The following is a 13409-nucleotide window of genomic DNA, read 5'->3' on the forward strand; positions in this document are numbered from 1 at the left end:
GGAGCTGGCATGTCAGTTAACTGCTAGTAGTCTGTTGTTATTTATGTATTATTGTCATTTTGTTTAGTTTCTTTGGTTACATCTTCTGACATCAGACTCGGACTTCTCTTGAACTGAATTTTAATGTGCGTATTGTTATGCGATTACTTTTCTACATTGGTTAGAGGTATAGGGGGAGGGTTGAGATCTCACAAACATGTTTAACCCCGCCGCATTTTTTCGCCTGTCCCAAGTCAGGAGCCTCTGGCCTTTGTTAGTCTTGTATTATTTTAATTTTAGTTTCTTGTGTAAAATTTGGAAATTAGTATGGCGTTCATTATCACTGGACTAGTATATATTTGTTTAGGGGCCAGCTGAAGGACGCCTCCGGGTGCGGGAATTTCTCGCTACATTGAAGACCTGTTGGTGACCCTCTGCTGTTGTTTTTTATTTGGTCGGGTTGTTGTCTCTTTGACACATTCCCCATTTCCATTCTCAATTTTATTGTTGTTAGATCACGAATGAGACATTACTTCATATGACTCTACACAACTAGGATCAACATGTCACAATATAATTTGTTTAGTAAGCGAATTAAACATCGACCTTCAACGATTGCACTAACAAGCGGTTTTAAAAATAGTATGTTTCATGGTGCTCATGCAGGTGGCACGGTAGTATTTCTTGATCCATAAGGGATAATGATAGCCTTTTTAGAATTTTCACCACTTTCTAACACTGCAAAAAATTCTACATTCACAGTTAACCGAAGTACTTTCATTTTACTATTCAGAAATGAATTTGAATATGTATCATGACCGTTTACTTTTTTTGCTATTTTTAAAAACCTAAGGTCACTAGTACTTTTAGGTCTTTTACGGTGCAGTGAATACAAAATTTAAAAAAATTCTTAAAAATTCATTTTCATCTGTATGTAAAATTATTTCATATTTTTCTACACCTGATTCATCCCTCAGTTTGGGAAAGTATGTTCAGTTGATACTGTATTTTTTGTCCAATCACACTGTTTAGATACATTTACCTAAGTAGGGTACACAAAAGAGCAACCTAAATTCTGGAATGCATATACTACCGTGCCACCTGCATGTACCAGGCGATATATACCAAGAAGGTAATGCAATCCCTATGTTACAAATAAATTTGAACATGTTGTCATATTAAAATAATTGATTACGTGATAACAGGGCATTTTTAGGTATATTATCCTACAATAACTTATGCAAAACGAATCATTCGTTTTATTAATAAAATATAAAATTGTGCATCTACGATGTGAGCTATAACCAACAAAGCATATTGTAGAACTTATTTGATGATTGAATGTATAAAAATACTTTTTATACATGTACAGACGCAAATTATGAAATGTGCAAATAAATTTATTAACTTAAGTGTTAATAGTCTTCCCATCGAGGGCTGCATATTCTTAAGTATGTCTCACTGTTGTTGTTTATCTTGTCTCTTTGATGGCTTTTCTAGTCTTCTCATATGTTCAAGTGATTCCTTTCCTTTGACAGTTAGGTTGTAAACATTGATTTGTAGCCTTTTGACAGTAAACAAACGAAAAAAGAAATTCAGGAAAATTTCAAAAGCAAAATTGACATGATTTGCACTGAATTAATGCATGTATATATAATTAAAATATGAAAATGTTAATTGTCTAATTGCCAATGTAACACTCTACGCAAATTTTAATAGACTAAATGCCATAAAAATTATAAACCTTATGTATACTTATTTTCACATTTTATCTATCTCGAGTCTCAACTTCAATCGAACTTTAGCATAGTGTTAAGTTGAAAACAACACGTTAAATAATTTCATACGTCTAAAGCGCTTTTCTAGATTTACCAGGAACGCTCAAAGCCAAACATTTGAAATCTGAGAATGTATAAATACCGAAACCGTTGAAGAGCTTTATGTCAAAAATACATAAAATAAACAGCCAAATTTATCTAAATCCAACTTGGCCTGAGGGAGTTGAAACCTTAGTTTCTTAATAATTTCCAAATTTATAAACGGACAATTTAAGAAAGGTTTGTTAAATCATGTCAGTACCGAAGTACTGACTACTGAGCTGATGATACCCTCGGGGACTGATGACAGTCCACCATTAGAGGTATCGACCCAGTGATGTGAAAAATTGAAAACAACACGTTTAATAATTTCTTGCGTCCGAAACGCTTTTCTGGATTTACCTTCATCGGGGACGCTAAAAGTCAAACATTTGAAGTCCGAGGATGTATAAGTACCGAAACCGTTGAAGAGCTTTATGTCAAAAATACCTCTAATGAACAGCCAAATTCATCTAAATTCAACTTTGCCTGAGGGCGTTGAAACCTTAGTTTCTTAATAATTTTAAAATTTATAAACGGACAATTTTAGAAAGGTTTGTTAAGTCATGTCAGTACCAAAGTACTGACTACTGAGCTGATGATACCCTCGGGGACTGATATAAAAAGAAGATTTGGTATGATTGCCAATGAGACAACCGTCCACAAGAGACCAAAATGACACAGAAATTAAAAAATATAGGTCAACGTACGGCCTTCCACAATGAGCCCATAGCTCGTAGTTATAGTCCACCAGCAGAGGTATCGACCCAGTGATGTGAAAAATTGAAAACAACACGTTTAATAATTTCATGCGTCCAAGCACTTTTCTGGATTTACCTTCTGTAGCTTGGTTATTTTCATCAACGATTTAAAAACATTTTGGTTTTGTTTTTTAAACACATACGTATAACTATATCTAAATTTCAAAAAGGTTTGAAATCAGAGGCAGATGAGTTACAATAATTTAAATTACGTCATTTTAATTTGCAATACAAACGGTTGCTTACGGATTTAATACTTGATAAAGTGTCGGGAACAAATAAATTGAAACACTAGTCATGTGTATTGAAGATAAACAAATTGTTGTTTAAATGCTTAAACATTCCTTGCATTCTTATTTATTTATTCAATATACCATTGACTAATATGCATACTATGAAGATTGGGAAAATTTCAATCGTGAATGGGATTTTAATAGCAATACTTATTATAAACTACAATTGTAAGTTGCTAAATAAATATGCGCATTAGATACGTTTGTATACATACAGCTTGTAAAAAATGTGTGTCTCCGATTGGTATAGGAAAAAACATTATATTTTATTCAAAAGAACTTTAATTTCTTATTGATAACAAAACTGATTTATACACTAAGTTACAATAGTAAAACACAAACCCATGATATAAAGTAGGCTTAAATTTATGTACGCCTTTCGTTTACAAAAGTATCATCAGTGACGCTCAAAAAAATGAAGTAAATAGACCTAGCATAGTAAAGTAGACTAAAAATCGGAAAAAATATATATCAAGAGGGCGAAAATAATTGCATTGAAAGCATGGAATTTGGTTTTGAAGAAATAAAAATCAATAAGCGTTAAAGTCTGTGCTTCAATGTAAAAAGTTTATCCTTACAATAAACCAGCCATTGTCAAACTGGTTTAATAATAGAATGCTAGAAATATTCAAAATATATATATTTTGTTGTTGTCAAAAGTATACAAAGTGATTTGTTCTTCTTCTTCTAGTTTTGAAGGTTTACAATAAGAAAAAAAATAAAGCGAAATAGATAAATGCTTGATTTCCATTTTTTTTTAGCATTAAAATGTAATCAACAATTATTTGATACTTTTTTTGTAGTTTTATAGTGTTGTGCAATCGTTGACCGTGCGCGCATAATTTGTATGAATCACTTCAATGTTCATGCAAAATGAATGTATGTCAATCCATTTTTACCCGATTTATTACATTAGGAAGTACTGTTTCCTACCAGTCTGTAAATTTAATTGGCAAAGTATTTACCATTTTTATTTTAAGTTCCTATTCAATTAAACATCGTTAAAATAATGAATAGAAAAATAAACAAAAGAATTGCTTTGACTCGTGATTTCATGGTTGTAGCATTAAACAATTATAGAGTTTTTGACATTTTTTTTATACGGTATATGTGCTTTCGTCAACATTTTATACACCCCAATAAAAGAAGCATTACAATTTGAATACAATACTAATGTTTGATTTGATAATACTGTACAAATGTGATATAAGATATTGCATTATACACTTATAACTTTTATTTTTTTATTTAAAATATTTTTTCTTTCTTTTAAAGTTTGTTGTATTCAATGACTTATTTGAATTATTTTTTTAATAATTGTGTTCCTTAAATGACAAATTTATGATTTTGTTGCAAGATTTTTTTGTTATGTCAAAAATTTCGCCACACATTCATAGTCTAACAGTTCAGTACTAGAATTAAAAATCCCCAACTTTCCAGTAAAAAATTGTCATATTTTTTATAACTATTTTTAAATTATACTTTAAAAGTATACTAGAAAACAACAATAAACACTTCTTAAGCCAACTGCTTATGCTATAAATATCTTATTCAGACGCACAGACAACACCGCCAGGGTTTGGAATTTATCACCCTTGTGTCAACCATTCCGTGATCATAAGTAACTCCAACAGAACCATTAATTACACCCTGCAGAATGGTGAACATGATGATTGTGAGTCGTCTTACATAACAGCTGGTTGGTATAGGTATGAGATGTTGCAGAATATACCAACAAAGCCACCGTTAGCAGGACAATGTGGATCGTCATCTCCAATATGGCTGAACGGTATGTACGATGAACATTTGAATATATTCAATAGATAAATTAACGATCTTTAATGAGAAATGTTGTTTTAAATGAAATGAAACTGTTTTGGATTATCAACAAAATGTTCAAATATTATTATCGTGTCTGGATTATTCTGAATGAACGATGTAAGAGCATCAGTGATGTATCAGTATGACGTGCCGATGATATTCATACATACCTAACATGATGTTACAACGAATCTTAAGTGAACATAAACGATCTGAGTCTCTCTGTCGTTTTATTATTGAGTAGAAACTTTTAAAAACGTATTCAGTTATAAAGTAATACAATTGTTTGATAATGATCGTCACAAAAGTAAAATCAGAAAAATCCTGAACTCCGATGAAAATCCATAAAGTAATGTCCAAAATCAAACAGCAAAAATGAAAGCTCAAACACATCAGACAAATGAATAACAAGTGTCATATTCCTGACTGGTACACACATTTTCTTAAGTAGAAAATAGTGGATTAAACCTGGTTTAAATCTAGGTAAACCTCTCACTTGAATGACAGTCGCATCAAATTTCAACCACAACGCCGAATAACACATTAATGCAATTCAAAGATTACCTGTTCGGTATGCTTTCATAACAATACCATCTTTGATGGATATGAAAGTAACATCTATCTATTGGTCATATTACGGTGGAACTTACGGGTATTGGTTTGGCAAGCTTTCCAATTGGTAGTCACCGTGTTTTACATTATGGTTCATGTATACTTGACCATCAAAGTTAAATACATATGGTGTAAATAATAAAAAAATCTTGATAAAATTTTGATCACCGGAAGCACTATTCTAGATTGATCTTCAAATATCGGAAAGCCAAAGATTCGTATGAAATAAACATATTAGAAATAGACAAAAAGGAAACTTGTAAATTATATACTCGTAGCCAAATTCGATTAAAATTATGGTTACTTTAATACAATTTTGAACCTTCGCCTCTCTAAATTTCTATTTTTTTAACAAAGAATAGAAGAACAGTTTGCTAAAAAAAGTCATGTCAGTTCCGAAACATTGGCTAATACTCCCGAGCAAAAACAGTCAAAGAGCAGTGGTATTGACCCAGTGCTTGTAAATGAAAATGACGCTTTATTAATTTCGTGCGTGTTCACTGTTGAATATTTGATAATCAAAACACCAGTTGCAAGTACCATTAGTCTAAGTTGACAAGACGTTATGGACCTATTTCTTTAACAAATTGTTTGATTCATACATACCCCCATATATATACGTGTTAAATTTTTTTAAACAATTATTCTAAAGGTGTTCGGTAAGAAAATGTATTTGAAAATGCAAATTCTATGCACGAAATATCTTACATGAGAAAGATTGTAATATTGTTTTGGTTGCAGTGGCAGTCTTTTGTAGACGAAACGCGCGTCTGGCGTATATACTAAATTTAGTCCTGGTATCTATGACGAGTTTATTTACAACCACTGGGTCGATGCCACTGCTGGTGGAGATTTATTTCCCCGAGGGTATCACAAGCCCAGTAGTCAGCACTTTTTGTGCTGACATGAATTGTCATTGATATGGTTATATTTATAAATTTACTGTTTACAAAATATTGAATTTTTTGAAATACTAAGGCTTTTCTACCTCAGTCATAGATACCTTAGCTGTATTTGGCAAAATTTTTAGGAATTTGGTCCTCAATGCTCTTCAACTTCGTACTTTATTTGGCCTTTTTGACTTTTTTTTATTCGAACGCCACTGATGAGTCTTTTGTAGACGAAACGCGCGTCTGGCGTATATATTAAATTAAGTCCTGGTATCTATGATGAGTTTATTTACAACCACTGGGCATTGGGTGATGCCACTGCTGGTGGAGATTTATTTTCCCGAGGGTATCACAAGCCTAGTAGTCAGCAATTTTTGTGCTGACATGAATTGACATTGATATAGTTATATTTATAAATTTACTGTTTACAAAATATTGATTTTTTTGAAATGCTAAGGCTTTTCTACCTCAGGCATAGATTACCTTAGCTGTTCTGTATTTGGCCTTTTTGACTTTTTTGGATTCGAGCGTCACTGATGAGTTTTTTGTAGACGAAACGCGCGTCTGGCGTATTTATTAAATTTAGTCCTGGTATCTATGATGAGTTTATTCTAATTCTATTTGTAGGTACGTATCCGGTGATTCCTTATGAGAACCATTCAATGTTGGCTTGTAAAGTTGGAAGTTCGTCGAATTGTGAAGACAGCTGGAACATAATTGTACAAAACTGTTTAACATTTAATGTTATCTACTTAGAACCAGTCTCGAGTTGTGGAAGATATTGTATGGGTAAGTTTTTTTTTTTTTATTATTTTATCTCGGATGATACAGTAAGCTCAACGTATTAGTGACAAAAATATACATAAACTGTACCTGCTTCTTTATTGTTTGAGTACTCTATCATCACAAATGTTTTATGAAGATTTTGTATGTTAAGAAAATACAAGAGAATCAGTTACATATATCAATCGAACCCGTAATGCGGGGTTCACACATTGCCGATTATTGCTCCTGTTTGAGATCAGAAAGCGATACGAAAAGAAAAGTGAAAAAGTCGGATTACTATCCTCAATTATCTGGAATGTCCTATCATTGTCTGATCGCAGTCATTTAAGTTCGTAACAGATTCCTACGGGTCGGGAAGAGTCCGAATAGTTCGGCGAAGCACCCCGACAGTTAGGTGCGTCCCGTAACATTCGGGGAAACTCAGCCGATCTAGTATAGTCGGATTACAATCGTGCCTATGTCGTGACAGATTCTGCTGTATAGGATCACAATCCTAACAATGTTCTGTGTATTCTGGACGGTGTCCTGTGGAACGGGAATGATCTGGAGGAATTTTTCATTGCTGTTTTTCAACTGTTTGAGTCCAGATTGCATCCAGATCTTGTCGATTGCGAACCATTTTTGCCGAAATCGTTCCGGAACAGTCCCGTTATTAATACGAAATTCGTCAATAATACACACGTCAGAGTCCCGCCACAATTACAGAATACAATACGACTGAGACCAGACAAAGCCGTTTGCAATGCGATAGAGCGGACCGTGATAAGATTACGTTCCGACAGTACCTGCTGATCCCGATTATGCCGACAGTTTTCGAACGAATAACTTCTGTCAGCGTCAGTTCACTGTCTGGTCACTGTCTGATCTCTGTCAGATTACTTTCGGTAGAATCGGGACGCAGTCGTAACAGACTCGGTCGAATTTTACCTGGCGAAAGATACAAATCGGATTAGAAGCGGATTTAGAACGGGATTATCGGGATAAATTCGCTTGGAAACGATTGAATATCGACACTTCCTGAACAATATCTGATTGTTGTCGTGACTAATTTTTCTGTTTTTTTGACAAATTTTAATTAAAGTTTTAATTTTCATCCACGATTCATAGGATCTTGATCAGACTTTTAATAAATTTTAATCGGGAATGGTCCTGTAAAGGACGGCAGTAAAAATAATGAATGTGTGACCCCAGCTTAATTAATGACTTTAAACGATTAGTACGATGAAAAACATTTTACTGGAACTATAAAGGTTAATATTGTTATCGAAAAAAATGTCGATAGAAAGTATATTATTACACGTTGTTTTTGTATTTAGATAACAAAATATAAGAATCATTAAAAAACACTATTTTTTTTCAGAACCTGAATGGACTTATCCATCATGGATCTATCCATGTTTCTTTAACAATTCACTCATAACTGGTGACTATACCAGAACCATAGATAATGTTTTGTCAGAAGGAACGGCGGAAGACTGTGAATCTTCAAACCTAACAGCTGGGTGGTACCGATATGACGGATACCAAAATATGCTAACTACACCACCAAGCCCAGGACAATGTGGATCATCATCACCTATTTGGCTAAATGGTATGAAAAGACAAATTTTCATAGATTGGGGTCGGTTGGTATAGCAGTACCACATTTAAGCTACGTATCAAGTTTTTTTTAGGCTGCGTCAGTTGAGACACATGTCTAAACATGCAAGTTCGCATTGTGTAAGTCCATAGGAAGACAAATTCCACAACCATTATTCGAACTCCACGCTAAACTGTATTTGCTCTTACTTGTATACATTTCATGCATAGCCGAATGAAGCTTATTCTAGTATTTCAGATATTAGTTTAGCCAATTTCTTTAATATATGTCCATATGTAGACCTGCATTCTAATTTGTTTGCCGTCTTTTATCGTCCTAGCTGAAGATAGTTGTTATTTCTTCTTTCACCTCTTAATTTTTTTTCCAAGATAAATCACATTTACACGTGCACCTCATAACATTTGATCTCCTGCAGTTTTGGTAGTTTTAGCAACAAAGGGCCATAAATGGAATAGCCATAACTGTTTAAGGTCAGGTTTTCTCTAAGTGAATCTTAGTTTCAAACTGTCAACCAGCTAAAAAAATAATTTGTTACGTCTATATACACATTGTCATAAGTCTTAAATCGCGATGTTCAGTATGTTTTTAATTGATTGCATCACCAATAATAAACTGATAGCATTTTAAGTGTAAAACTGGTTACACACTATCGACTGGTGTTTGGTGTTAATATAATAAAATTGAGAATGGAAATGGGGAATGTGCCAAAGAGACAACAACCCGACCATAGAGCAGACAACAGCAGAAGGTCACCAACAGGTCTTCAATGAAACTGTTTTTAAAAAGTAATTTGACATTGATTGAACGCATATAAACACTTGTTGTCATTTCAGGAACCTATCCAGATATGCCAGGGATGATGACACCTATGATAGCATGTACTGTTAGCTATTCTTCAACTTGTCAGGAAAGTTGGCCTGTCAAAGTGTTGAATTGCTATTCCTACAATGTTGTTTACCTTCAACCAAATGGGAATTGTTCAAAATACTGTATGGGTGAGTATACAATTTAATTCCTATCGTGTAGAAGAGTATGAACGTTAAATGCATTTTATTTCAAAATCAAGCTGTCATTGCGCTGCATGAAATTATGGTTTTCTAACGAAATATCAAAATAGGATTGCAATTTGTTATTTACAAAAACTCTTCGCTAAAACAAAGAAAACCATTACCTCAAAACATATTCGTACAACAAATTTGATTTTTTTGTAAAGGGGCACTAGCTGCCAAATTCATGTTCACCGATTTGACTCAAATTTTCATATTTTATTTATAACAATGTAAAACATTTTTCAAAAACTATCAAAAGTATAAAATAAACAATTTACAGGACATGGTCTCAATAAGATGTAGCTTCGTTTCGTGTGAATTCTAGCCAAGACGCCATTTAATTAACTATCGAGTTGACCTTATATGACTATATAAGCGATGTAAACATAAAGATAGATATAAATAGATTAAGCAACTCGTGCAATTGGATTTCTGTAGGTCTGTTAAATTTTGTATTATAGATTAAAAAATTATGTTTATTTTCGTTTTTACCTGGAGAAGAATGATTTTATGTGGATCTAATCAGTCAATCAAATTATTTACCTTTGTTTCACTTTCAGTGCCTTTAAATAACCGTACACGGACAATGCATGCGTTATCATATCTCTTTCTACGGGGTTGAATTGGACTTCACATGAGGTCGAATGATCCAATTGCAAGTGAATAATTCATTATCAATGTTTATTAGCTTAATTTGACAAAATTAACTCATTTACCTGATAAAAGCAAATTATTATTTCACTAATTACTAATTCACTTTCATTAATGATTGAACAAAACAAATCATACTTTAGATTTTTTATATACATGTATATGGAAGCTAGTGCCCCTATAATAGTTAAATATTAATTTGGGTCGTTAGGTTTAATTACAAATGTGATAAAATTAATTTTTTATGATACATTCTTTCTGTTTCATTTCTATACTATACAGTTATTCTTTTTTTTCTGTGAAAATTTAGACTCACAGCCTTACCAAATGCCAACCGGGTTAGAAAATTGTTATACTGCAACCGTGATAGACGATACAGACAACAGAACAGTAGACTATGACTTAATGATGGACGAAATGGAAAAGTGTGATAATATAACAGAGGGATGGTATAGATTTCAAGATTTAAAAAATATACTTAATTATCCACCATCTATAGGACAGTGTAGTTCGAGGGCTCCTATATGGTTAGAAGGTAATACTATTTTAATATTACTATGCTTACATTACTATAGATTATTGTCTTTTCAAGTTAATCAGTCAGATTAAAATACAGAGTATGCGTCCACGCTTTGCCTAGAAATATTGAAACTGCTGCTTTCTATATTCTGTTTTAGCGACATTTCTGAATTCTCTGGTTATGTCGGTTGAATACATATCTTCCAAAATTTGAAAGCTGAAATTCCATTGGCGGATATAATTATTACTCAAACAGAAGTTAAAGTGTCTCCAAAAATTTGAAAGCTGAAATTCCATTGGCTGATGTAATTATAATTCAAACAGAAAGTAAAATGGAGTGTTCTCATATCCTTGTTAGTTAATCTTAGACACGTAATCTGCATTTTAATCAAATTGAAAATGAAAAAGAAAATTTGTCTTATGACTGAAGAACATTAATCATGCCGTTGTTTGACTGAAACCATTTGATGAACATTAAACCAAAAACCGACTTAATTTTACTGTGTTATTTTTTCGAATTCCAAAACATTAAAAAGGAAAGTTTGATATTTTCTAACGAATGGTTGTGATTTATTATTTGTATTGTATTTAACAGGAACATACCCTTCTATATATGGAGAAACAAAAACTATGAAAGCATGTATGGTTAGTAATAACACAAACTGTGAAAACAAAGGAAATGTAACAGTCATGAACTGTTATTCATTCAATGTTGCTTACCTGACACCATTTAATGGTTGTGGAAGAATATGTAAGGGTATGTACCAAGTTTTTAATCAAACATACATCGACACGTATAAATTGTAGTGATCAGGATGAATTTATGTTTGGGTTTGGTTAATTGTGGCTATCATTCAGTCATGCAATCTCTACGGAACGTGAACGAGTTTACATAAATATTATGTATTCAAGCGATTTTCAAGATATGCCTTAAACAGAAACTTGGAACGGCAAATATTTCAAAGCCGAAGATTTATATGAACCGAAACGCATGACGAGTTGTATGACTTAACATACTTAGAACTAATAGTCTGTACCATCTATATCAATCTTTGGCATGATTTTCTGAACAATAAGAACAATAAATTATATATAAAAAGACACAGCGTTGTTAACGATTTAAGATAAAGGAATTTTCATAATTGATGTTTGTTCATGTCTGTCATATTATTTTTTTCTTTCTCATACGTACTAAATTATAGTCATACATGTTGTGCACACTGATATTGGTTTCATGAAAAAATTACTGTGTCACGTGGATCAGGATCTGCCTGCTCTTTCAGAACACCTGATATCACCCCAAATTTTTAATGGGGTTTGTGTTACTTATTTTTATTTTCTATGTAGTTTTTTGAATATTTTTTATTGGAAAACTTATCCGTTAGAAATTGCTATTTGTTGTAACGGCAGTAAATTACCTTCTAATATTTGTGTAATTTATCAAAATACATTATTCAGGTTCTATTTTAGAACAACAGAATAGTTCTGGAACAACGCCACCAACAATGAATCATCCATGTTATAGTACTTCTGTCATAGAAGGTACCTACGACAGAACCTTTAATTATATATTACAACCTGGAGAAGTTGAGAGCTGTGACAATATAACAGAAGGATGGTACACATTTGCAAGTGGACAGAACGTACCCACTACGTCACCAGTACCAGGCCAATGTGGATCAAGGTCTCCTATATGGTTTAGTGGTAATAATATATTTATGTTTTCTTCCACTGAATTTTTTAAATACTAAGGCTTTTCTGCCTCAGGAATAGATTATCTTAGCTGTATTTGGCAAAACTTTTAGGAATATTTGGTCCTGAATTCTCTTCAACTTAGTATTTCATTTGACCTTTTTAACATTGTTTTATTCGAGCGTCACTGAAGAGTCTTTTGTAGACGAAACGCGCGTCTGGCGTAAATATGAAATTTTAATCCTGGTTTCTATGATGAGATTTTTTACATGTATGTGGTATTTCAACACTATAACAAATGATGTGTTGCTTTTATTCCTACAATTATTTGACTTCGATGATTTCTTTAAAAACAGTTATTTACTGTATTTGAAGCACCATCAATTTGCATCGAAACAAGTTTAATTCGAAAACAGAAGAAATAGTGAATATACTTTCAAACTTGATGTTATTTGAAATAAAACGGTGTAACTGTTCTTTTATCTGTTTTATAAGGAACATATCCTACTTCATTTGAAGAAACGACAACAATGAAAGCATGCATGGTCAGTAATTTCAGTAACTGTGAAGATAGTTGGAATGTTACAGTTATGCACTGTTATGGATATAATGTTGCTTATATGAAGGAAATAAATGATTGTGGAAGAGTCTGTATTGGTAGGTATCATACTTACTATAAAACGTTGATTGAACAAAACGAGTTTTAACAATAAGACAAACGTGTATATGGAATCATTAAAACATAAACCAAATTGTTCACATTTGTAGAATATATTATATTAGATATTGCGCTGAAGTTCCATAACTTCACTAGACGAATTCTGACATGTTTATGTTAAATCTTTTTTCACTTGAATGTGATTTTTTTCTGATTTGGAATAGATATGAGTTATGTATGAT

At 32.6% G+C, this 13409-nt stretch overlaps 1 protein-coding gene across 5 annotated transcripts in view; it reads left to right on the forward strand.

Moving 5' to 3' along the window:
• LOC143048184 (uncharacterized) overlaps positions 1-13409 on the forward strand; it is a 91490-nt gene that overhangs the window by 14038 nt on the left and 64043 nt on the right. For 4 of the 5 annotated variants that reach the window (XM_076221708.1, XM_076221710.1, XM_076221711.1 and 1 more), the window contains exons 1-9: positions 2930-3057; positions 4445-4678; positions 6840-7001; positions 8359-8589; positions 9432-9593; positions 10609-10833; positions 11413-11574; positions 12288-12521; positions 13005-13166. In XM_076221708.1, the coding sequence (XP_076077823.1) occupies positions 2982-3057; positions 4445-4678; positions 6840-7001; positions 8359-8589; positions 9432-9593; positions 10609-10833; positions 11413-11574; positions 12288-12521; positions 13005-13166 (1648 nt within the window). In that variant the 5' untranslated portion in view covers positions 2930-2981. Of the gene's footprint in view, positions 1-2929; positions 3058-4444; positions 4679-6839; positions 7002-8358; positions 8590-9431; positions 9594-10608; positions 10834-11412; positions 11575-12287; positions 12522-13004; positions 13167-13409 lie in introns of those variants that run through there. The other variant, XM_076221709.1, reaches the window with a different exon arrangement.

Source organism: Mytilus galloprovincialis, chromosome 10 (genome assembly GCF_965363235.1).
Source record: "Mytilus galloprovincialis chromosome 10, xbMytGall1.hap1.1, whole genome shotgun sequence".
Lineage (NCBI taxonomy): Eukaryota > Metazoa > Mollusca > Bivalvia > Mytilida > Mytilidae > Mytilus > Mytilus galloprovincialis.